The sequence below is a fragment of the Staurois parvus genome, unplaced genomic scaffold, assembly GCF_062004578.1.
Source record: "Staurois parvus isolate SC_StPar_1 unplaced genomic scaffold, SC_StPar_1.0 ptg000154l, whole genome shotgun sequence".
Taxonomy (NCBI): Eukaryota; Metazoa; Chordata; class Amphibia; order Anura; family Ranidae; genus Staurois; species Staurois parvus.
This window is the reverse complement of record NW_028317950.1, coordinates 20,806,693-20,833,166: the sequence shown is the minus strand read 5'-3', so window position 1 is coordinate 20,833,166 and position 26,474 is coordinate 20,806,693. Positions and strand designations below refer to the sequence as shown.

The following is a 26,474-nucleotide window of genomic DNA, read 5'->3' as shown; positions in this document are numbered from 1 at the left end:
ACATATATCCTTTTTTTTCTTTTACAGGTGCAGACATCATCATCACATATTATGTTCCTCAGCTTCTCAAATGGATAAAGGAGTTGTGATGTGACAATGGAATGAGCCATATTTTTCTCTAATCCCTGAGGCTGTACACTAATTAACTAGGCCCCTGGCAGCCTTAACATGGCATTTATGCTGCTGAAATGACTGTTCTCTTTATGAGACAGAGGACTCTATTTTAATTTTAAATGTGTAATAATGTTTTATTGTTCTGCAAACACTGAAGGGTAAACCTAATCCCTAATCATCTTTTAGGGTGTTACTTAATGGTGGCCACACACGCTTCGATTTTACTATCCAATTAACACGCAATTCCATAAAAACAGTTGAATAGCCATAACTTCCCTTCCGATAATTTTAGGCTCCATTTGGATTGGATTTGAGCAAACGTAATCAATTCGCCAGAGCGGAAAATTGATCACGCTGCATCGATCGACAGAGTTGAGAGGCTGTGGGCATAATTTTGATCACATTTCGATCGATCAAGTTATGAGATTGCATGGGGAAATTGGAGATTAGACTTACAATGGTATATTCTGACTATTGTTCGAAATCCACTTCCCCATTTGTCATATCATTTGAATGGGTTGTCGACTATGGATTGATTGTTCCTAATCTGGAGAGATCAATCAGAAATTAAATCAGTCATTTTTTTTAAGTGTTTATGGCCACCAAAAGTGTACCTGTCTCACCTATATAATGGGTATAGCCAGTTTAAACAGTATTCCAGAGAGAGTGCAACCTACAAGCATGCACACTGCAGTAAGGTCAGCAGTTTTACATTTATTGATAGGTTGCATATCCATTTGACCTGCAACATGTCTGCCCCCTTTCCCTGTAGGTGACAGGTACACTTTAAACAGGACATAGGCGTAACCTACTATTTGACTTCACGTCGAGATTTTAGTTCTTAGTTAAATTATTTGTTAGATGTATACATTTTGTTTCAGAAAAGGCAAGCCTAGGCTCTGGACCATTCATACATTATCTAGATTGCTTTTGTGTAATTTTTTTTTTTTTTTAAATTAACACAACCATCAAAAAGGTGGTTATGTAGTGTTAAAAAGAACCTGTGCTGTATACATGCAGAGCAAAGCAATTGGTTAATGGCAGCCTTCCTCCTGCACTATCCTCTCTTCTCTCCTGAGCTGTTTTATTGCAAGGACTGAAAAGAATTACCCTTTTATTTTTTCCTGGGTATGAGAGAGCATGTCACTCACTTCCTTTCCTCCCACATGACAGCGCCGCTTCCCGTTCAACTGGGACCAACTTGTAACTTACTCAACGTTTCTGCTCCTCACCCCCGGCATTGAACAAAGCTAAAGGGTGTTAAAGGGAAAGTACTGTAAGTGTAAGATGCTGTGTAGGAAGGCTTTAAGTTAACTTGTTGGTTTTGGCCTGCATGATCAGAAGTACTTTAAGATAACAAGTGCCTATAGTTTGTTATGCTGGACCTAAAGTGGGTTATTTACTAAGACTGAAGTGTGCAAAATCTGGTGCAGCTCTGCACAGAAACCAATCGGCTTTCAGGTTTTATTTCCAAATCTTAATTGAACAAGCTGAAGTTGAAAGCTGATTGGCTACAATGCAGATCTGCACCAGATTCAGAGTGCACCAGCTTTAGTAAACCTCCCCCAAAGTTTCTCATATCAGGAACTGTCTGCATTGTCCTATAGCAAGTAATCTGTTCTAGTCCACTCTTGTTCCTGGGCAGATTTGAAAATGAAAGAGTTAACCTGGTCACCATGAGTAACTCAAGCCTCTCTTGTCTTTAGACATTTAAGTAAGACAAGTGCCTTCAAATTACATGAGTAGGGTGTGTCCATGTTTTGCTGCTCCACCTTTCTCACATTCAGTACTTGCTCATCAGAGAGGCTGGTGCCTAGATGACAAAATGCTGTGTGCCTGAAGCCTGGAAACAAAATTAAGGGAAGATTAGGGGAACAGGTGAACAGACAGGAATAGCCGGCATTGTGTGCTTCAGGCTTGTTTCCTAGTTCTCTTGAAAGACTTGATCAACTAAAGACTGACATTAAGGGAATCTGTCACAGCTGAGGCAGCCACTGCCTGACCCCTGGTTTACCCTAGGTTCACACATAAGCGTTTTCCAGAAACCGCACTACAGTCCATTTAACATGATTTCCTATGGGACAGGTTCGCATCTCCGCGTTTTCACCTGGTGCGTTTTTTGGAAAGGCCCAGAGACTTTTTTTAAACGCGTTTTTGGTTCTATAGACTTTAATGGAAATGCTGCAGAAAAGCATGTAGTGTGGTTTTTATGCATTTTTGATGCGTTTTAAATCTGCCTAGCAACAAAAAAAAACGCACTGCAGAAACGGATCAAACGCAAACTGCATAGGTGTGATCCTAGCCTTTGCCGCGTTTTTGATTCGTTTTACATTTTAAATCTGCCTAGCAACAAAAAAAAATGCACTGCAGAAATGGATCAAACGCAAACTGCATAGGTGTGATCCTAGCCTTAGAGCATGGCCCTGCAGCATCATGTACTGCAACAGGCAAGTTATTGGCAGGGGTGGACTGACAACTCATGGGGACCCCCGGCAATAGGGGATCATGGGGCCCCTCTGTCCTTGCCCAAACTCAAAAATGCCTATGAGAAAGTTACCATGGGCATCTCATGTGGCCCCCTACTGACCCCGGGCCCTCGGGCAGTGCCCGAGTTTCCAAATGATCAGTCCGCCCCTGGTTATTGGCATTATATGCATTAGCAGCTGCATAGTTTTTTTTTTCTTTAATTGTTATTTTACACAGAAGGGAGCTGTATTATGTCTCCTCACCCCCCTCCTCGTCAAGGGATACAGAAACAGGTTCCCTTGGAGAGCAGTTCTGTGGTTTTGTCCCACCATAGCCTTGATCTGTCACCAGGGGGAGCTGTGCCTTTTGAAATGGTGAAGCTATGTTTTATGCAGTTTCATTTTTTCTAGCAGAAAATGAAACAATCAGAAGAAGGTGAACACTGCAAAACCTGTACAACTGTGAAAAGTGATTTGTTAAGCTGCACACATTATGTAACAAACGCACAATTGCTCTTGTTTCTCCTTTTAATTTTCTCTTTCTTTAATTTTAGCCCTGGTTCACACTGATGCGGTGCGGAATTTGCAGCGTTTTTTTCAGTGCGAATTCCACACCGCATCACAAATCGCACCCCGTTCATACGAACCAATGCGGGTGTGTATGTTATGTTAACACCCCGACATCGGTCCGCAAAACGCAGTGTGATGTGCAGAATTGGATCACATAGGTGTGAATACCCATGTGATCCGATTCTAGTGCGGAGCAAAAAAGGGTCCTGCGCGTTTTGGGTGTGGTGTGAATAGAGCCATACAAAATGTATGGCTCCAGTCGCACCGCATACAAATCGCATGTGATTTGTATAGGAATGCAGTGCGGTTCCTGTGCGAATCACATGGGATTTACCGCACCGCTGTAGTGTGAACCTATGCTTAAGGCCCAACCCCCCCACCTCTCCCCACCATAAGTAGCATATGTACAAATTTGTCTCGAAGCTTGGACATGCATGATACAGTTGATTGTACAATCAGCTTTAGATCCACCAAACCTATATATCACAGGGGCCTACCTTAACAGTCCATTCGATTTCTGTCTAACCTTGAACTTCAAGTATGTTTGTGGGTCAAAATGTACAATTAGATTGCAACAAGTATGGCCAGCTTAAGATCTGGGCAACCTCTCAGACTTATGTTTCCCTAGACCGACCTGCAATGAACAGCTACGTGCTAATTGGTTACTTTGCTTTACTACCAATTTCACCTGATAGTAGTAAAAGCAAACAATTATCTGGTATGGTAGTTGTGTTTTTACAACGTACTAGCCATGTCACTCTATTCTGTGGCCAGGGATGACTCAATGTGCCTTTTAAAAGCTTACTCTACCAAAAATAAAAATACAGCTTTGGCAGGCCTGATGCCACGAGTGCAGATGTGCTTGTCAATTTTAGTTTGGATACAATAGAAAATGTTTGCTTTTGACTTTTTTTCTTCTGAAAGTCGCATACTATACTACATACAGTTCAGATCATTTAAAGCACTAGTGAAGCAACTATATTGTTTTTCTGTAAACGAAAATTCGAATAAAGACAATCTACTTTTATTTCCAGTTTTGGTGGTCGTTCCTTTATGTGTGAGGTATAAGAATGTTTGTTTGTTTTTTAATAAAAAAAAAAATACTAATTATTTTAGGCAAACCTGCTACAAAAATTAAACCGCTCACCCTGAGCTGGGCACCCTCTGCTTCCTAGACATAGGCTTAGATGGTTAGATTCCTACATCCACACAAGTGAGGTGGATGAAGAAATCCGTGAAACATCCCCCCCCTTCCTGGCTGGGACACTATGGACAGCAGCTCCCGTCAGGATACACTGATCAGTGGCTGTAGCTGCTTATCACCAAAAGCTTTCCAGCTTGTCCATTGGACAGAAGTCAACCTAACGATCAACTTCTGTTGAACAAGGATGGTCAAACAGAGATCACAATTCGGCCAGTCCATGATGAATCAGCTAAAATTCAATCTCTTTATGCCCAGCATAACTGTTGATCCTTTCCTTGGCACTTATTTGTCAAAATTATGAGACACCTGGAAAGGGAAAGTAAGGATGGGAGGAGTCTTCAGTCCTGTATAATCTTCAATTTGGAAAGTCACTGGGCTTCCTCTTTTCTCTCCCAGAGCTGAACAGAGCGGTGGAGAAGCTCAAGGAAGATGAGTGTGTACAGCTGGTGGGGCTGGAATTATCAGAACTATCGGCAAAACTTTTTTTCATTTTTGAATAGAGCAAAGGAAGGTTATAACCCGTCAGATTTTTATTTTTTTTTCTCTGCCATCTGTGTGCTATTGCAGAGATTTCCCTTCACTTTCTGTCCCATGGCCAAACAGGAATTAAGAAGAAATCTCTGCAAATTAACCACTTGCCCTCCTGAGGTTTTACCTCCCTTCCTGACCAGGCAATTGTTTTTTTTTTTTTTTTGCTGTGTTACTTTAACTGACAATTGCACGGTCATGCAACGCTGCACCCAAATGAAATTTGTGTTCTTTTTTTCCTACAAATAGAGCTTTCTTTCGGTGGTATTTGATCACCTCTGCGTTTTTAATTTTTTGTGCTATAAGCAAAAAAAGGCCGACAATTTTGAGAAAAAAAACAATATTTTTTACTTTTTGCTATTAAACATGTCCAGTAAAAAAATTTTAAAAAATCAAATTTCATCATAAATTTGGGCCAAAATGTATTCTGCTACATGTCTTTGCTAAACAAAATACCAATATGTGTAAATTTAATACAATTATTGTACAAATTCAATTAATTGGTTTACGTGAAAGTTATAGCATTTACAAGTGTATATATACTGTATACTGGAATTGTTTTTTTTTATATACTAGTAATGGCGGCAATCAGCGACTTATAGCAGGACTGTGGCAGGCTTTCTGACACTGGGAGGGAACTGACTGTCACTGACATCCCCAGTGACACCAATACAGTGATCAGTGCTAATAAAAAGCACTGACCCTGTACTAATGACGCTGGGAAGGAAGGGGTTAATATCTAGGGCGATCAAAGGGTTAACTGTGTGTGTTTTGCTGTGCTGTGCTTTACTATTAAAGTACACTGCTTTGTACGGCTCTGCTATGCAGAGCCGTACAAAGCAGTGTGCAGGAGCTGACAGGGTAGCGATCTGTATTGTTTACATACAGACCTCTCCCACATCAGTGATACTTGGTGATCACCGGGTGCCGGCGGGGAATCACCGGGTGCCGGCGGGGAATCACCGGCCGGGACCCAAAGATTGATAGCTGAAGCCGCCAATGGCGGCGCGGGTAGGGCACGCATGTGCCCCCTGCTTTGAAGTACGATATCACATGTATATATACATGATTTTGCACAGTCCTGCCACCCTGTAGCAGTAGTTCTACCTTAAAGTGAACCTGTTCCTTTGCACTGCATGAGCCAAGTGCAGGCTCATTTTAAAGGCTAACTCCTACACCTGTAATTAGAACCGCCCCACCTCACTTTTGAAATCGCAGTGATCTGTGAATGAATGAACTACAAGTCCTGTCTGGCATTGCAGCAGATGAACTTGCAGTTCTCAATGGAACACAAATGCAGTAACCACTGTACTCGCAGTCCATTAATACTTTCCCCAGCTCTCTGGCTGAAAGCTGGGACAGGAAACTGGAGGAAGAGCCTGGCATTGCACCACTGATCGCAGGTGCAATGCTTTGTAGGCTTCCACTGGCTACTGATCATTGGTGAGGAACGACAGCTGTCTCTTACAACTCTCAGTGCAGAAACATCCACCATTTAGCAACGCATATGTGCTGCATATGGGCGTTGAAACCCACCATTTTGCTGCTGCACAGATGTGTTAGGTGGCCCTTAGATTAGTCGGTTGAACAAAAAAACGGACCCAATTCCGGCATTCAAACATGGTGGATATGGGAATCCTCCCCACTGAGTCAATGTATTCTAACAGCAGGAAGACTTCTCCACTGTCAGAATACACTGATCAGCGCTACAGGCTAAAGCCGATGGTGCTGATCAAGTGGGGAAAATCTGACAGGGTGGTTGTACTGAAGTAGATGGATTTCTGTATAATCACCCTGCCCATACATGGATCAAAAATGGATAAAAATTTGTCCGGTCCTTGCTGAACCAGACAAATTGCAATCCATGTACGACAATGTTGCTTTATCAATCTATTCAATTTGTATATAGTTTTCGGCAGATCATAAGAGATTGTACAGTCATACAATGGGAATGACCATCTTTACAGTAATCACTTCACTAATCAGTGGTAAAATGTCCCAGGCTAAGAGCTCTGAGGAAGGGAACTCGACTCCCGAAATGCGTTAACATTTTCCACTACAGGATCCCTGCTACCTGGGACCGTTAATTGTGGCTCTCTGTTTTTACACCCATTGGCTTGTGAGTATGTATTTGTTTCAATACAATAAATTTCTTTTTTATCACAGTAATGCACGAGGAGAGTGCGCCCTCTTTTATTCTTTCTTTGCTAGCACCAAGACTCGCCTATCTTTGGAGAGCTGCACCTTAGCGAATGACGTTATTCGTGATCCTGTGTTTCTATGAAGATTTGAGTGCTGCTTTTTGGAATATATTGGAGTTTCTTACTACTACACTAATGACCGCAATCTTCTGGATTTCTGGCTGAACAGTCCCCCACTGCCTACTGACCACAGGGGTTGGCTTGCTCTGCCCTGCCGCCATTCATAGGCCACCTTGTATTTTTTCCAGTGAATACAAGGCGTTCTCTGATTGGACAAGGTGGAGATCATACCGTCACCACCCCTCCTCTCCATCTCATCCAGTCATAAAATGCCTTGTAGTTGACAAAAAAAATTGTCATTGGTGGCATTGTTGAACAAGCGACTCCCTGTGGTCAGTGTGTAGAGGGACAGACACTTGGCACAGGACCCGGATGATGGCAGTGATCATTGTAGTTGCACAAACTACTACAGTGATTTCCAGCTCCCACAGCAGTGCCTCAGATATGAGACATGCATACTTACATTGGTTCAAAGTGGAACCATGTAACTAAGCAATGCAAATAATTGATTACTCTTGTTTACTCTAGTATTGGTCTCTGAAGAGTGATCCGTGTTTGGATCACTGGTGTGAGGTGTTGCATCGCCTCCTCGCTGCCTACTTTAACCCCTTGAATCCCACACTAGCATTCAACAACTGCATGCATCATGCAGGGTTGTGGGCTGCTCTATTGGGTTGAATGGGTCACGTTCAGCAGGCAGTAATGCCTGCTGAATTCGACAGTGGGGTAATTTTTGATGCGCTGTGATGAAAAGCATGACGAACATGGCATATGGACCCCCCCTCTGCTGCCTTTGCAGCCTAAGGGGGAGTGATTGGCATGAGGTAAAAACGCGGCTAGGCCGCACGTTTTTTACTGCCCCCAACACAAGTGTAAACAAGGCCTTAGCAGTTCAAACCATAAGAAGCCATGTCCAGCAATTCTATATACTTTTATTGAAGTTGGGGTTGTATATCCACTTGACGATCAGCAATGTACTGGTATGTTTCTGGACTTCAAGTGGTTGTACCTGGATAATGGCCACAGCTGCAGGCATCATCCCGGTACTGTTTTGCTTTTTAGACCCAATGGTCGGCTCTTTCGTAACATTTATCAGAGCGCCTAACTAGTTGCTTGATTGCTATTACAAGTAGCAGGAGGGAATGTCAAACCACCTTCCGTAGCTTTAACGGTTCGTCCCGTCCCACAGGCACAGCCTGATGGACCAGCCGGCACTTCTGCTGATCAAAGAGGCGAACAAGGAGCGGAACTGCTCCGTTCCCCTCTGATACAGTGAACCAAAAGCGATAACCTTTCATCACTTCCCGCTCAACCGAATTTTAACAGCGCCATTTTTAAAACTGGAAAGCATTTGATCACACCGATCTTGATGTGATCAAATGCTTAAGGGCAAAGGAGGGATTTGTGGTCTTATTGACCCCAGATCTCTCCATAATAATAATAAAAAGTGATAAAATAACTAAAGCAACAATGTAAAAAATAAACAAAGTAGCCCCGTTCCCCTGTACATATGCACAAGTCCGTCCCTCGCGAAAGCAGCGATCGTCCCACACGTGTGAGGTATCACCACGAACATCCGATCATGGGCAGTAATTCTAGCACCAGGACTCCTCTGTAAATCTAAAGTGGTAACCTATAAAGGCTTTTAAAGTGTTGCCTATGGATAATAACATTTATAGGGGGAATCAATGGTGGAGAAGGATCTGGGGGTTCTGGTCACAAGCTTAATAATGGCATGCAATGCCAAGCTGTGATTTCTGAAGCGAGCAAAATCCTCTCTTGTATTAATGAGGTATAGACTCCAGAGAGAGAGATATCATATTACCCCTGTACAAATCATTAGTAAAGCCTCATCTGGAATATGCAGTTCAGTTTTGGGCACCAATTCACAAAAAGAACATTGGGGAACTGGAGAAAGTACAGAGAAGGGCAACTAAACTAATACGAAGCATGGAGGAGATCAGCTATGAGGAAAGATTAGAGGAACTGAATTTATTCTCTCTTGAGAAGAGATTAAGGGGGATATGATCAACATGTATAAATACATCAGTGGTTCATATAGTGAACTTGGTGTAGAGCTATTCACCCTGAGGTCATCAGAGGACAAGGGGGCACTCTTTACGTCTGGAGGAAAAGAGATTTAATCTCCAAACACGGAAAGGTTTCTTCACAGTAAGAGCTGTGAAAATGTGGAATAGACTCCCTCAAGAGTTGGTTCTGGCCAGCTCAGTAGAATGTTTCAAAAATACCTGGATTCTTTCTTAGATACACAGAATATAACTAGATACTAACATTTATAGGTAAAGTTGATCCAGGGAATATCCAATTGCCTCTCGGCGGATACGGCAGGAATTATTTCCCCTGTAGGAGCAAATTGGATCATGCTTTGCTGGGTTTTTTGCTTTCCTCTGGATCAGCTGTGGGTATAGGATTATAACTTTGATAACTGGATGAACTTTTGTCTTTTTTCAGCCAGACTAACTATGTTGTTTGTCGTTGCATGGGTGTGCGCAGTTTGAAAGCGTGACATGTTTGGTATCTATTTACTTGGCGTAACATCATCTTTTATATTTTACCAAAACATTGGGTTATGTATTGTGTTGTTTTGCATTAAAAGTAAAAAAAAGTGTATTTCCCCCCCTCCCAAAAAATAGCATGTGGAAAATCACTGTGCAAATACTGCCATAAAACACCCACCAATTTATTATCTAGTGCCTCTGCTTTAAAAAAAATATATATATAATGTTTGGGGGTTCAAAGAGATTTTCTAGCCAAAAATACTGATTGTTACAGGTAAACAAAAAGCGCCAGAAAAGACCTGGTCTTCAAGTGGGTATTCTTGTCAAAACAAATGAATAGGAGGTTCAAAGTAAGTGTAGAAAAACACGTCTTTATATGTAACTTAGAGGGTATCCACTCAGGAGAACTGAGAGTTAATGCAGGAGAAAAATACATCTAATCCTGAACCTGGCCACTCCCTATTATCACGCAGGCACACAGAAAGGGGCGGAACCTTCCTCTCCTGCTCTTGTTTCCTGAGCTGAGGGAAGATTATACCGGGGCGTGCATTCTCACACGTCCTCGTTCTGACTTCCGGTAAGTGAGAATTTGGGGCGCAGACAGAGGTCATGTGATCAGAGTTTAGTGTATGGCTTAGTTTGTCAGAAGCTTTATTGACAATTGTTTATGCGTACACTGCAACACAATTTGTGCAGAGGGACTGCTGCATGCACGGGATTATAAAGGCAGCGAAGTGCTGTAACCTATAGCAACTAGCTAGAAATCTGGTTTCAGTGGTTGACTGGACTGTGCATGGTGTTGAGGAAGCCCTCCAGATGGTGCACAGCTGGTAGGTTAGGCTGATCTCCAGGCAGACCTTCACCCACTTCCCATCATGTTACTCCTGCCCCCTCAGTTCATCCCCTCACACATTTCATTTTTTTTAACACCTTTTTTTTTTCTTTGGAAAACCCGGAGCCTGGCCTGGGTGAGCAAGAATGATGCCCCCGGCTGCTCTCAGCCTCCTGGGATACTAACATCATATATGCCACAAAGCTTTGTGGTAAACTACAGCACATGCGCCATGGTGCGTCATTGGGGGAAGGGGTGATATTACCAGAACATGGATGAGAGCCACCTCCCAGATGAGGGAGATGGCACTGTGGGACCCCCTCCCAGATGATGAGGGAGAGGGCACTGCGGGACCCCCTCCCAGATGATGAGGGAGAGGGCACTGCGGGACCCCCTCCCAGATGATGAGGGAGAGGGCACTGCGGGACTCCCTCCCAGATGATGAGGGAGATGTCCCAGATGATGGGGGAGAAGGCACTGCGGGACTCCCTCCCAGATGATGAGGGAGAGGGCACTGCGGGACCCCCTCCCAGATGAGGGAGCTGGCACTGCGGGACCCCCTCCCAGATGAGGGAGCTGGCACTGCGGGACCCCCTCCCAGATGATGAGGGAGATGTCCCAGATGATGAGGGGCTGGCACTGCAGGACCCCCTCCCAGATGATGAGGGAGAGGGCACTGCAGGACCCCTTCCCAGATGATGAGGGAGAGGGCACCGCGGGACCCCACGAGTGGCAGCAGAGCAATGCAGGATGGGACATGGCAGTTTGTTTATGTTGGGCAACCCAGAGAAAAAGTAAGAGGGGATAAAAAAAAAAAAAGTTGGATGAAGTTCATCTTTAAAGTGTTACTAAACCCACAACAGTAAAATCAGTCTGTATATGCAGTAAAGCATGCTTGTTATACTCACTGTGGAACCTAAGGGGTTAATCTTCCGCACTGTGTAAAAACTCTGATCCTGACTTCTTGATCCTCCCCTTCTTCCAGTCCCCGCCTTTTATCTCCTGATAAGACATATTGTGTGGAGTCACTCTGCATAGGCTCAGCTTGGTGTATGGCTAGAGGTTTTTTTTCTTGGGAGAGTGCATATGATCAGCACAGTCCACACAGAGGTCAGGGGTCCTGCATCTTCCTATAGCAGAATGACAACTACTACAAGCTTTAACATATGCTGGGCTGGACACTGATAGAAGTCACAAGACTGCTATATACTGCTGATGAGAAAAGTATAGTAAAGTAAAATAGAGAATGTAGGGTCCTGGGTTTAGTAACACTTTAACTTCCACTTTTTTTTTAACCACTTAAAGTGGAACTTCCTAAAAAGGGAAGTTCCACTTGTTTTCCTCCTCCCTCTACTGCCACTTTTGACTCTTGGGGGAGGGGGGGGAGCGGGTACCTGGTTTTGACAGGTGCCCTCTCCCACTTCTGGTCAAACGCGCTGCGGTGGTCTTAGCTAGAAGTTCGCCCCTTTCCCGCAGCCTTCTGGAACACTTCACAAGGCCCAGAAGACTGCGGGACCATTCGCAAAGCGACTGAAGAATCTGCTCGGGTTGATCCCTGGACAGGTAAGTGTCCTTATATTAAAAGTCATTATGACTTTGAATTTTTTGGGGGGAAGCCTGGAGCTCCACTTTAAGCTCTTGAAGGTTTTACCCCTTTCATGATGAAGCAGTGCACTGCTTTAACTGGCAACTGTGCGGTCATGCAACACTCTACTCATACTAAATTTATATAATTTTTTTCACACAAATAGAGCTTCTTTTCGTGGTATTTGATCATCACTGGGTTTTTTTTATATAAACGATAAAAGACTGAAATTTTGGGAATAAAAATACTCTTTACTTTCTGTTACAAAACATTTCCAATAAAAAATAATAAAAAAAAAAATTCTTTATAAATTTAGGCCAAAATGTATTCTGCTACATGTCTTTGGTAAAACAAAATCCCAATGAGTGTATGTTAATTGATTTGTGGTATATACTGGAATTTTATTTTCGTTATACTATTAACGGTGGTGATCAGCGACTTATAGTGGGACTGTGAAAGTGCGGCGGGAAATCTGACACTAGCTGGGAACTGACTGATTGCCACTGACATCACCTGTGACACTAATACAGTGATCAGTGCTAATACTATACACTGTCACTGTACTAATGACGCTGGCTGGGAAGGGGTTAACATCTAGGGGCAATCAAAGGGTTAATTGCATTCCTAACGATATGTAATGTGTTCTGATTTTACTACAGTAAGTAATGTTTGTTTTTTATCCCTGCTTTGCAGAGAGAGAAAAAACATGCATATCACTGTTCTCTGTTCAGAGCTCTGTGTTGTTAGCTAACACAGGGCTCTGAACTGTCATTCACTAAGCCATTCAGCAGGTCCTGGCCATAAATCATTGGCCGAGACCTGCTGATCAGCTTGTGCTGTACCAAATGACTGCACTGACGGGGCTGCTGGTACACTCCCTACCCAGAAATGCCAGATCACTTATGTATACATGATCCAGCGCAGCGGGGCCACACTGCCGCAGTAAATCTGCAGTAGGCAGTCCACATGTAGTTAATGAAATGGGCCCCCCAGGAGTTTTATGCCATAATGGACAAGTTTGCACTCTATATTAGCGCATAATGACAGACCCGTCAAACAAAAGCCTCTGGTGACTTACCACCGCTCCAACTGGTCCTGGATGCCTCCATCGTCACCCGGTCTTCCTTCCAAGTTCGCTGTTTCTGGCCATGTTGATGTCACTTCCACGCATGTGCACGTGAGTCTCATAGTGGGTGCCATAAATGTGGTCTAAGCAGCGCATGCAACAAATGAGGAGACGCATTTATGACAGGAGAGATCACTAAGGTCTCTTCTGTTATAAAATCCTGCCTGTCAGCAGTTTTTCAAATTTTGATGTCAGTGCCGCTTTAGAGAGACACCGTCAAGTTCACTCTTGCATGGGTGGTTGGCGCTGTTGGACCGCACCTGTTCCCGCATGCACAACCACCTGCAGGTAAAAACACTCTGCAGATTAGGAGATGCATGAGGGTGCCACTGATCCTAAAGGCACCCCACACACTGGAAACTGCAGTGTGGCTTCCTGCACTGGGAACCGCACTGCATTTGTTGTTTCTGTGCCGGGTGCGTTTGCGGAAAAGGTGCAGGAGGCATTCAAATGATGGGACTGCCCACTCTAAACGCAGCTCACAGTGCTGCACAAGTGTGATCCTAGCGTAAATTGGTAAAGCCGCCCCCATATGACTGATACCCTCTACACTGGCACTCCTTCTGTTACAGTCTCATCAAAATGCCAGATGCTTCCAGGTATGAATCCCAGACTGTGAGCAACACACTCTTCTATGCTATGATAAAGGGGGTAATGTCAGGCCCCCGAAATGCATTAGTCATTAGGGCTCATGTACACTGCAGCTGATACACTCATGTTTAGGAGCTGTTCAGCATTTTTTCCAGCAGCCCCTGAACTCACCCTAATGTTTTCCTATGTGTCCATGTACACATCATCGTTTACAGTCATTTACAGGCATTTAAGTTTACAGTCGTTTTTTTGAACGCAGAAACTTGCGTTCAGCAGTCGATTTTATCAGCATTTCAAATGCAAAACGTTTGTAAACGCGGAAAATCGCGTTTATAAGCGTTTGAATCTGAAAATTATTTAACTCTTCCAGTTTCTAATGCTGTCCAGAGCCTTTTTTCAGCATGAAAAATGCATGCAAAGCATTTTCAAGGTACTCAAATGGACAAAACACTGAAAACAGGATGTTCCTACCAAGCTTGTCACACATTGTAATGACCAATTCACACCTCAGACCTCTCCCACCCTTGGAAACAAAAGATATGTTAATGACCATTCACACCTCAAAGTCCTCATGAAGACCCCCTGCCAGGTGGTCTGAATGACTCCCTCCACCAGACATCTTTCCCACCCTTGGAAACAAAAGAGATGTTCATGAGCAACTCACACCTAATCTCAACACCTACTGCTGTCTCTGCTTCTACTCTCTGTATTTCTCTGAAACAGTCTGAAATAGTTAATAATTTACCACTTTTCAGTGCATTCTGGGCATTTAGGAGGTTCTCCTGTGCTTATCTTTAAAAAACACTTCTAAATGAAAACTTGGCTACACAGACGTTTTTTAACCTACGTTTTCCAGCAGTCAGTTTCCATCGTTCAGAAGTGTCCCGTGTACATGGGGCCTTATACTGAATTTGTATTTATAATAAATATGGAAAATTTTTATCATTTGGTTGAGTAGCTACCTACCCACCAACCAGATGCCCTACGCCGTACAGGAACCACAGCAACACAATAGTGCCACCAATTGGAACATAATACGGTCATTCATAGCTACAGCTTTCAGCCCCATTGATCTACCCACCACCCCCCCAGGAACATCACAAGGGGGTGACGTCAATGCTCCCCCAGCTGTGATGGAAGGAGGATCACTAGTGAATTGGATATTAGTGGGTCATGGGACAGGTGGCAGACTTGCACCAAAACATTTCATTTAGTTTTGGATACATGAGTATGGGTTAAAGACTCCGAGCCACCGAGGTCCTTAATGGTAACGTTTCCTTTCCACTCTCAGATAAAACAAAGGCACATTTTTAGTAGAGGAAGGAAGGATTCAATTATTAATAAAGCCTAACACTAACTATTCTGAAAAACTTTCCCTCCGTCCTCCTATTTATCCTGCATACCCTGTATTAAAAAGATCTGTGTACTTCATCAAAAGGCTCCGATGGTCCAGCCTGTGTCGGTGCTGCCTTCTCTCCTCTGCAACAGCCACTCACTGACACAGGGGAGCAGGAGCTAGCATGATCAAAAAAAGAATTAAAAAAAAGGTAAGTATAAAGATCTTTTTTATGTAGGGTATGCTGGAAAGGTAGGGGGAAGGGGGGGGGAACGTTTTTAGGAATAGTTACAGTTAGGTCTTTCTTCCACTTTTAAACAACTGACTGTGTTTATTACTGTCTGTGTACTCCTAGTTTGCACCTCCACATTTCTTCTACAGGGGTCACAAAGACAGGAAGTGATTGTAATTCTACTCAAAGTGGTCTCAGGCAAAAATAGGAGACCTAAGAGAAAAATGAAATCCTCCCACTCTATTCAAAGCTAATGAAAATGTCTGGAATTGGCTTTTAGGCTAGGTTCACATTTGTGAGGGTGGTGCCGCTGTGGATCCGCACAGAAATGCAGACCCACGGGCAGGTGCCATTAATTCTAATGGCACGCTGCCCGCACTGGAAAACGCAATGGCGTGTCTGCCGTTTTTTCTTCCTGCCTCTAAACTCTCCTACATGTTACAGGTCCCGATTCATGTGATCATTGATTGGCCAATCAGTGGTCACATGAATAGTAATAAGCAAGATGTCACTTCTGACATCATTGCTTACTACGTGTGAAATCTGTGAATGATCACAGAGATCACATGATACAAGGCTATTCACAACAGCCTTGTACCATGTGACAAGCTGTGACCAATCACAGCTCACACAGTATTTCTCAATGGCTGTAAGAATGCAGCCAGAGAGAAAAAGAAATGATTGCTTTTACAGCCTTTATGGGTGTAAAAGCAATCAGTGTAAAAAAAAAATCTTTATCACCCCCCACAAGTAGTACAGTGTCACCATGGTGACACTGTACTGCTAGGGTGACAGTATGTAAAAATAAAAAAAAATTAAAAATAATATAAAAAATAAAAATGTAAAAAAATGTATTTGAAAAATTATAATTATAACTAAAAAGATAGCTGAATACATTTAGGCCAATATTTATGAAGAAAGATTATTTATTTGCAAAATTTTATAAGAAAAACACTTTTTTTCAAAATTTTTGGACTTTTTCATTTATATAGCAAAACAAAAAAAAAACCCCAGTGGTGAATAAATACCACCAAAATTAAAGTTTTGTCTGTCTCATAAAAATGCTGAAAAATTTGTATGTGTACAGTGTTGCATGACCGCGCAATTGTCATTCAAAGTTTGACAGTCCTGAAAGCTGAAAATTGGCCTGGACAGGAACGGGGTAAAAGTGTCCGGACTTGAAGTGGTTAAGCCAGTATAAGCCTCAGGCATTTTTTCTGCTAAAGTGCTGCTGCCAGGAGGAAAGGATTCTATTACAATTAGGAAAATGTCCTGTGTGCATGAGGGCTTAAAGCAGATCTCTGGCCAAAACTTTAGATATGGATAGAGTGGAGGAGGGTTAGACTATCTCATTGGGAAAAATCACCCTCTCTGTACTGATGACCGCTGTCACTTTGAATGAACGTAATGGGAAATCCAAAATTTTAGTGTTCTTCCCAGAACAAGAGGAAATGGAAAATCTTCCAAGATTTTCCAAGATGTCTCATGGGACAGCTGTCTAAGAGGGTAATTCCTCTCAATTTGTGAGTTTTCCACCAACATCCTGTGGCATCTTTGGACAGAATGAAGGGAAATTTCCCCAAAGGTACACAGACAGCAAAAAATAACCAGGCAGGGGTTTTAACCCTTCCCTATCCAATATTAAAAAAAAAGTTTTGGCTGTTGATACACCCTGAGGAAAATGTATTGGTTGCCCATTGAAAGCAGACAGCTTTTTCTTTACATTTCTAAACCTCATTAATTGCAGCTAAAATGTCATTAGTTGCACCAATACTGTTGTAAAATGTTCACTGTATGGTTGGGGATATCTATGAATCTGCCAGGGCTGTGATTGCTTCTGGGGTTACCCCCTTTACATCTCAGTGTTAGGCACCATCGTGTCCCTCATTCATGTGCTTGAATGGGTTTGCAACATTCCCCAACACAGCAAATTTTTAACTCAATGCACCACTATGAAGGTCAGTCAGTCTGTACTGCACTTTTGCATTTGCATGCCATTTGAAATCAGCAATGCACCACACAGAGTGGTGTGCATTACTACACAGTAAAACAAAGGGTTTGCATTGTGGGTTACAGCAGGGGTCTCCAAACTTTTGAAACAAAGGGCGAGTTTACTGCCCTTCAGTCTGGGGGCTGGACTGTGACCAGTGGGAGTAGAAAATGCCATGGGCTTGGTTTACTAAATGGGGGTAAAAAAATGTTTACATAGTTGGTGTCAGTGGGAGGAATTGTGCCCCATTGTTGGTGTCAGTGGAAGGAATAGTACCCCATAATTGATGTCAGTGGAAGGAATAGTGCCCCATTGTTAGTGTCAGCGGGAGGAATAGTTCCCTGTCTTTGGTGTCAGTGGAAGGGATAGTGCCTCGTATCATTGGAGTTCCCCAAGGACCAGATAAAAGCAAGCAAAACAAATGCCATATGTTTGGTTTACTAAATGGGGGGAAAACATTTACATAACTGGTGTCAGTGGGAGGAATAGAGTCACTAGGAAGAATGGTGCCCTGTCATTGGTGTCCCTGGGAGGAATGGTGCCACATCATTGGTATCACTGGGAAGAATGGTGCCCCATTGTTGGTGTCAGTGTGAGGAATAGTGCCCAATCATTGGTGTCAGTGGGTGGAATAGTGCCCCATCATTGATGTCAGTGGGAAGAATAGTGCCCCATTGTTGGTGTCAGTGGGGGGAATAGTGCCCCATTGTTGGTGTCAGTGGGGGGGAATAATGCCGTCTTTGGAGTCAGTGGAAGGGATAGTGCCTTGTATCAGTGTATCAGTGAAGTGCCCCAAGGGCCGGATAAAAGCAAGCAAAGGGCCACATCCGGCCTGCAGCCCACAGTTTGGAGACCGCTGGGTTAAAGCAACACATAGTTGTAAAGGGGCCCCTAATGCTTTTCTCACCAGCTGCACACATTCACCTTCCTTTTACTTCTGCTAGATTGGACCTAAGAGATCTACTGGAAGACTGGTCAGCTTTTTGTAGGTGAGTTTATCTACCAGACTCAAGCTATAGAGTTGTCCTCCTAAAAATGAAGGTAAGCCTCATGCATACAGCTGTACTGCACACAGAGCCTGCATAACCACTCTTCCGGGACCCGCAGCTGCTGCATACAGCCATCCATTGAAATGAATTGGAAGATGCAGCTGTACGTAGTTATGTTTCTGGAGTTGCAAAGGCAACTTCACACACAGACGTATGCCCTGAATGCGGATGTGCGTTTGGAGTATATGTCCATGTACGTGCTCTATGCAACACCTGCACAACTGCGTACAGCCACATCTTTTAGTTCATCTAAGTGGGCGGCTGTATGCGGTAGCTGCAGATCCTGGGAAAGTAATTTTGCAGGCCCTGCACGTTGTACAGCCTTGTACATGAGGTTAAAGGGTGCAGTTGTGATCATTTTAACGTGAGTATTCAGATCCTTATGTGCATCTCTGTAAGCATTCTAACGCTGTAATAAAAGAAGAGCTGAAAAGGATCAGAACTTTGAATTGCTGGCACATGTCGGGTCTAAGTACACTCTGAAGAAGTCATTCACTTTGCCAAGTGACAGCTAAAATGTTTTGAGTACAAACAGTGTTTCCAGGCCATTCCAGGCAAATGCGTTCAGGCCTGCAGTTGAAAGGTGAAGCATATTGTAATAATGAACACTTAATCCATGTGTGATACACAAATTCACTATTAGACAATGCCCTGGATTTCTCCACTTTGTTAGTGCTTTTTGTCCATGGTAACTAAATGTACACTGTATAACAAATTGTAGGCTGGTATGTGTGGCTCAGTCCCAAAAATTTGCAATATATATATATAGAAAAAAGAGACGTGCCCAAGGGACTTACTGAGTCACGTATAAAAGGTTAAAAATATTTTATTACATATTACAATACATTTTATTACATTTTGTTAAAAAATAAACACAAAATCATTGAAGATAGGTATATAAATCATAACCAGCAAACACAGCTCATTTAGTAATACAAGTACAGATGAAAACACAATCATCATGTTCACCACATTAACATAGGTCATGGTCTTTCATAGTTCTGACGCGTTTCGTGAAGCAACGTTCTCTTCTTCAGGAGCCATGAGAAATCATGAATCCAGTGTCTACGGAGAGAGAGCAGGTCATTAGTGAAAAAAGAAAGAACCAACAAAAAAAAGGGGGGTACACAAAATCACAGTCTACCAGTCAACCCCATGTCCAAAAAATCTAGAACTATAATCAATTATAGATAGCTACTTACACATCACCAATATTAATGGTAAAAACAAAAATGAAAAAACAAAACAATGCTGTACAGATGCATGGAATGTGATAGGAAAGCACCACCTAGAAATATCATTCCAGACCGGGAGCTGTGAGGAGGTCTGAACCGGCCATATGGGGCATACAGTGAAAGCCAAGAAGGATAAGGCTGATAACCGCTGGGGACAAAAATGAAAAAACAAAGATGAAAAAGTGAATGGACATAGTAGGAAAAGGAGGTGTACAATTAAGGAGACCACTAAAGACTCAAAAATCCCAAGGGCCCACAACCAACACAAATACATGGACTAGGAACTGGATGATAGAAATACCTGATGGAAAAGCAAAGAGAAGAAAGCGAAAGTTGATATATGTAGACAGCAGTGAAATGTTGGGATAAATAAATGTAAAAGTGTGTGACCTAGTCTCTCTGTAGACACTATAATAATATAATACAAAACGAGTGCTGGATCTATGTGCAAAAAGCAGCTAGCATGAAAGGCAACACCCCTGAACCGTCTGGGAAAACATACATATACAACATGCAGCGCTAGAAAATACAATGTTAAATATCATCAAAAATTCCAGTGTGACCTTAGTAATGGGTCATAGAAATATTAACGTCTCTCGGGTGGGTGAAATATCCCAAAAAGTACTTCGTAATCACTCAAATGCACTTGATTTTGCACTTGATCTGCTTAGTGCAATCTACACTTATTCATCATACCACTAATGTCACGGTTGCCAACTGTTTATAGACGATTGCTATTTCACTATATGCACTATATATATATATATATATATATATATATACTAATCCCAGCGTGCTGTGTAGCATTATATTCATTTCCGAAGTACTTTTTGGGATATTTCATCCACCCGAGAGACCTTAATATTTCTATGACCCATTACTAAGGTCACACTGGAAGTTTTGATGATATTTAACATTGTATTTTCTAGCACTGCATGTTGTATATATATGTTTTCTCTGTAGACACTGCATTTATGATTTCTCATGCCTCCTGAAGAAGTGAACGTTGATTCACAAAACGTGTCAGGCTCTGTGAAAGGCCTTGAGCAATGTTAATGTGGTGAACACGCTGATTGTATTTTCATCTGTATTTGTATTTTATACTAAACGTGCTGTGTTTGTTGACTATGATTTATATACCTATCTTGAATGATTTTATGCTTATTTTTTAATAAAATGTAATATGTAATAAAATATTTTTAACCTTTTTATACGTGAATTAGTAAGTCCCTTGGGCACCTCTCTTTTTTCTATATATATTGCAATTTTTACTTATCTTGAATGATATTTTATGATTATTTTTTAATGAAATACAATATTTTTAATCTTTTTATGCGTGACTCAGTAAGTCCCTTGGGCACTTCTTTTTTCTATACCTAAATGTACACATTGTGCACCAACAGTCTGACCATTTATCAGAGCTGTGCAGAATGTGGAACAGAGTCAGTGTTTCAAATTAGAAGCATAATCAACATATACACCCCCTACGGCCTCGCACTACTCCTTGCTCCCTAATATTTGGTAATGGAAGGGTTCAACCTATCCAAATCCCTAGCCCTCATTCACACATCTTAAAAGGTCCAGATGGTGGATTCCTACTGTAGGAATCAGCAGATTCTTGCATCAAGAATCACAGGTGATTGCCAATAGCTGTATCTAAAATGCCTGTACAAAGTAATTGACAGGTTGGAAAGTGCCACAGCTGTATCCTGAGTCCAGGGCCAGTAATCTGTAGCCACAGTAACCACTGGATGTGCAGTTATGTGCAGACAAATGTTCAGTTGTAAAATTAAGAAGACAGAAAAGCTAAAACATGATCAAAAACAGTGCAATATAAAAAAGTAAAATGATATAGACCTGGGCTCACCCTTCCAGCCCTCTATACTTCCTATTTCTTGTCCCTGGATGCCCATCTCCAGTTTTATTTTTCACTTGATGTGTAGATGTTTTCTAAAACTGAGCTCATACTATTCCCTCCAGCCTGTGCCCCCTCCCCTGACTTCTCCATCAAGATCAATAATACAACCATCAGTCCCTCCCTTCATGCCAGGTTACTAGGTGTAATCCTAGACTCCCATCTGTCCTTTCAGCCCCAAATCCAATCACTGTCTTGTAGATTTCACCTCCGTAACTTCTCCAAAATACGCCCGTTTTTAACCACTGAAACCAAAAAGCAACCTATTCACTCCCTTGTTATCTCTCGCCTTGACTATTGTAACTCCCTCCTCATTGGCCTACCTAATCGCAGGCTATCCCCTCTTTAGTCTATCATGAATGCTACTGCCAGACTTATCCACCTTACTAACCGTTCCATATCTGCCATCCATCTCTGCCAATCCCTCCACTGGCTTTCCATTGCCCAACGGATAAAATTTAAAACATTAACAATAACATATAAAGCTTTAATAAATCTGCCCCAAGTTACATCACCAATCTTGTCTCCAAATATCACCCAAACCGTCCGCTTCTCCCACAAACTCCTGCTGTCTAGCTCCCTTGTCTTCTTCTCTTCTTCTCCCATGCACATCTCCAGGGCTTCTCCAGAGCCTTCCCCATCCTCTGGAACTCTTTACCCCAATCTCTGCAAACCTATCTCTTCAGGTAAGCCTTTCCTGCCTTCAGCCAATAACCGAATCTTCTATTTCTTCTATCAGTTCATCCCCCACAGTTATTACCTTTTGTACTACCAGCCCCTCCCTCTTAGATTGTAAGCTCCAAGGAGCAGGGCCCTCCTATCCCTCTTGTATTGAACTGTATTGGTGCTGTATTGTCTCCCTTTATATTGTAAAGCGCTGAGCATACTGTTGGCGCTATATAAATCCTGTATAACAATAATAGATGCTGTGGTGACAACTCCTCATGGGATGGCTCCATAATGCCCTGCACTAACAGTGTGTTCTCAGTTTGTGCCCATCGTCATTCAGCTGGGAAAACTGAGGACATCTAGTGACGGAATAGAATTCCTGTTTCTCTACCCCAGAAGTCCTGTTTAAAGAGACACTGGGCCTAAAAACCAGTGGTCTTCAAACTGTGGCCCCAGGCCAGAATGCAGCCCTTTGCTTGCCTTTATCTGGCACCTGGGGCACTATTCCTCCTACTGACACCACCAGTGGGCATAATTCATGCCACTGACACCAACAATGGGACACTATTTCTCCCACTGATATTAATGATGGGGCACTATTCCTTCCAATGACAATAACAATGGTGCGCTGTTGCTGCCTCTGACACCACCAATAGTAGCATAATTCCTGCCACTGACATCAATAGCGGGGTTTTATTCCTCCCACTAGACATGTGACATTGTTTACTTCCACTGACACCAGGCCATTTTCTACTTCTACTGGCCACAGTCTGGCCCCCTAAAGTCTGAAGGACAGTAAACTGGCCCCGTGTTTAGAAAGTTTGGAGACCCCTGCTAAAAACAACAAGTAAACAATGATATGTTAAAATCCATGTTTAATTCTGTTTGCCTTACTTCTTGTCCTGCTGACAACAAGAGTGTCTCCTTAAAGCAGGGTTTCAACTTTTTTGTTTTTGGCAAGACTCCAGTCAATCCTTTTTATTTGTTTTTGACAGTCTGCAAGGGTTAGAACCTCAGTCAGGTTTTAATTGCTGTTTCTGCAGCCGATGGGAGAATTTTCATCACCTCTGTGGTGTCATTGAGATGTGTGGTCAACAAGCAAAATCTCTCTAACTATTGAAATGATAGAAATATAACTTTTTTTTTTTTTTTAAACAGAGTGGGAAGGGTGAGAATCAGGCTTCTGTTGTTGCATGTATCAGCAGTAAGCACACTAACAGCAGCAAAAACATGACAGCAGTTATAACCCTTTTCTATGCTAACCGAAATAACAAAAATAACTTTCAGCTATTGTTGGGCTTTAAACTTCTCTCTCACTCTGCAGAATACAAGATGAAACTCCGTCTCCTCACCTGGGATGTGAAAGACACGTTACTTCGCTTACGCCTTCCTGTTGGACAGCAATATCAGGCAGAGGCCAAGAGGAGAGGGCTTCAGGTAGATCCATCTGTGCTGGAGGCTTCTTTTCGACAGGTTTATCGAAGTCATTGGCGTCTCTTCCCCAACTATGGCCTGTCTCAGGGCATGACTTCCCACCAGTGGTGGCTGGATGTGGTCTCTCAGACCTTTCATCTCTCTGGTGTCCAGGATGAGAAGACTACACAGTCCCTGGCAGAAAAACTCTATCAAGATTTCTGCACTGACAAGTACTGGGAAGTGTTACCGGGTGCCAGGGAAGCTCTCCAGGGTTGTAGCAACTTAGGCCTCAAGATGGCAGTCATCTCCAATTTTGACCACCGATTGGAGGACATCTTGAGGAACTGTGACTTACACAGACATTTTGATTTTGTGCTGACGTCTGAGACCGCTGGTTCTGCCAAGCCCGATTTGGGGATCTTTCTCAAAGCTTTAAGCCTTGCCAATGTGTCACCTCAACACTCCGCTCATATTGGTGATGATTACAAAAATGACTATAAAGGGCCTCAGCAAGTGGGCATGCTCAGCTTTCTGCTCCAACCAGAGAATGGCCAGCTTAAAGAACAGGTTCCACAGGATCATATTATACATTCTCTAGATCAGCTCGTTCCTAGGATTCAGAGATTTATGAAATAATATCCACTATATATATATACTAAAAAAATGAGATTATTCTGCTAATGGGATGTGTATACACTCACCAACCACTTTATTAGCTACACCTTGCTAGTACCGGGTTTGACCCCCTTTTGCCTTCAGAACTTCCTTAATTCTTCTTGGCATAGATTCAATAAAGTGTTGTAAACATTCCTCAGAGACATTGATATGAAGTACTGTTACGTTTCTATCATTTCAAACCAGTCTGCCCATTCTCCTCTGACCTCTGACATCAACAATGGTTGTGCGAGAAATGCCCAGTAGATCAGCAGTTTTTGAAATACCAACAACCATGCCACGATCAAAGTCACTTAAATCCCCTTTCTTTCGCATTCTGATGCTCGGTTTTGAATTTCAGCAAGTTGTCTTCACCGCGTCTAGATGCCTAAATGCATTGAGTTGCTGCCATGTGATTGGCAATTTGTGTTTCTGAGCAATTGAACAGAATTAACTAATAAAGTGGCCAGCGAGTGTCTATGACAATCTTATTTATCCCAACATCACATTTTTATTAAGATTTAAAAGAAAAAGAGTTAAACATTATAGACCAAAGAGAACTTGTCATAAGCTTTGTATTCTTGTGATATACTGTACGTCATTCAGTTTGTAAACCACACACATCTCTGTAAACCTAATATATACATGGGCTACCACACATTGTAGCATGGACTTGTGATGCATGAATCCTGATTTTACAGCATTTCTGCTTGAGTACCATTTGATTTACACAAGGAAATGATATGAAACTTTACTTGGTCAAACTAGATGTGTGCTATGTATAGCAGCTACACAATTAGGTCTCATTCACAAGCAAGCTCTCTGGTCTATAGTTTTTTTACAAATTTCAATTTTGGTAGAATTAATAAAAATGCGATGTCGGGATCAATGAGATTGCATACTCTGTACTTCTCATTGGTAGAATAATCTTTTTGGGTGTGTATAAAAAGGTAGCATTTGTAATGGTATACACAACCTGCTGTGGGTGTAATGTTTATGTAATTGATACCTATATGCAGATTTCCCTCCTTTAATAGTTGTGATTTTTTTATGAAATAAAAAAATGGAGGGTTTTAAAATCACACTTGAATAATATTAGGAAAAATATAACATTACCAAAATAAAACTATTTCATGTGACAAGAAATAATTCTAATTGTGTTCTTGTAATGCTTGTGACATTCAGCCAACACATTTTCTATAAATAGACCCCTTTCATTTTTCTGCATTCTCAGATTTATGGCGATCCTGAAATACTGGCAACATAGGAATTTAGCAAGCAGATGGATGTGCAAGATGGGAAGTCAGAACAAGAAGCAGAGCTGTTTATCAAGTAGGCTGTGCCTCCTAAGTCTATTTAAATGCAAAGCTAAAAGTAGGGGGAAAGTGCAAATTTAAAGTGGTTATAAAGGTTTTTTTTTTTTTTAAATAGCAAGCACATTATACTTACCTGCTCTGTGCAGGTAATAATGTGCCATACACTTTAAAAATGTGCCATACACTTTAAAAATGTGCCATACACTTTAAAAATGTGCCATACACTTTAAAAATTCACACCTGTTGATTTAGGTCCTATCTTTCATAAATGGTTCAATTTGTTATATACAGTAAGGTCACTACTCCTCGGATTAAGCTGGGAGGAAAGCTTTCCCCTCTTTTCTCTATTCCTCATAGTACATGGCAGGGGTGTCCACTTTCCCCAGTTTTATTTGCATTGGCCATGGAACTGATGCCTGCAGCGCTGCAGCAATCTGATCAAATAGCTGGTATCCAGGTTGTCTTGATCACTGAAAAACTAGCATTATATGCAGATGATCTCATTTTGTTCCTGAATGACCCTGGTCCATCTCTCATTGAAGCACTAAAAGCTTTGTCCTCCTTTGCTACCTTTTCTGGCCTATGAATGAACTGGGACAAATCCCTGATTCTGCTCATAGACCCTGGAGCGCAAACTGGCGGACCTAACACTTCCACTGATAAGGATGTCTTCCCTTCACTATCTAGGTATAGTTATTTCCCATCTCCATCCAAGACTTTTGTCGATCTAACCTGTACCTATGCAGACCATCAAGTAGAGGTTGAGGGCATGGGATAATCTTTTCCTAACCCTTATTGGCTGGATAAATTTGGTGAAAATTAAAGTCTCTCGGTACTATTAATGGATTCCTAAGACTTTTTTTATTC

General features: G+C 42.2%; 2 protein-coding genes across 3 annotated transcripts in view; both read left to right on the top strand.

The window, feature by feature from the left end:
- ALAD (aminolevulinate dehydratase) overlaps positions 1-4,176 on the top strand; it is a 41,045-nt gene extending 36,869 nt beyond the window's left edge. The window contains exon 12 of the mRNA XM_089675204.1: positions 28-4,176. Within this exon, the coding sequence (XP_089531330.1) occupies positions 28-89 (62 nt within the window). The 3' untranslated portion in view covers positions 90-4,176. The remainder of the gene's footprint in view (positions 1-27) is intronic.
- Positions 4,177-10,147: 5,971 nt separating this feature from the next.
- On the top strand, positions 10,148-25,440 carry HDHD3 (haloacid dehalogenase like hydrolase domain containing 3). Of its 2 annotated transcripts, none has more exons than XM_089675202.1 (2): positions 10,148-10,238; positions 23,546-25,440. In XM_089675202.1, exon 2 carries the CDS (start codon positions 23,554-23,556, stop codon positions 24,271-24,273), a length of 720 nt encoding a protein of 239 aa, XP_089531328.1. In that variant the 5' UTR covers positions 10,148-10,238; positions 23,546-23,553; the 3' UTR covers positions 24,274-25,440. The 2 variants fall into 2 exon arrangements, with proteins under 2 accessions (XP_089531328.1, XP_089531329.1); XM_089675203.1 differs by lacking the exon at positions 10,148-10,238 and adding an exon at positions 18,297-18,342.
- Positions 25,441-26,474: the final 1,034 nt, after the last annotated feature.

Excerpts from the sequence above, each read along its gene's own strand:
- HDHD3 (XM_089675202.1), top strand. The coding sequence starts at position 23,554 with ATGAAACTCCGTCTCCTCACCTGGGATGTGAAAGACACGTTACTTCGC.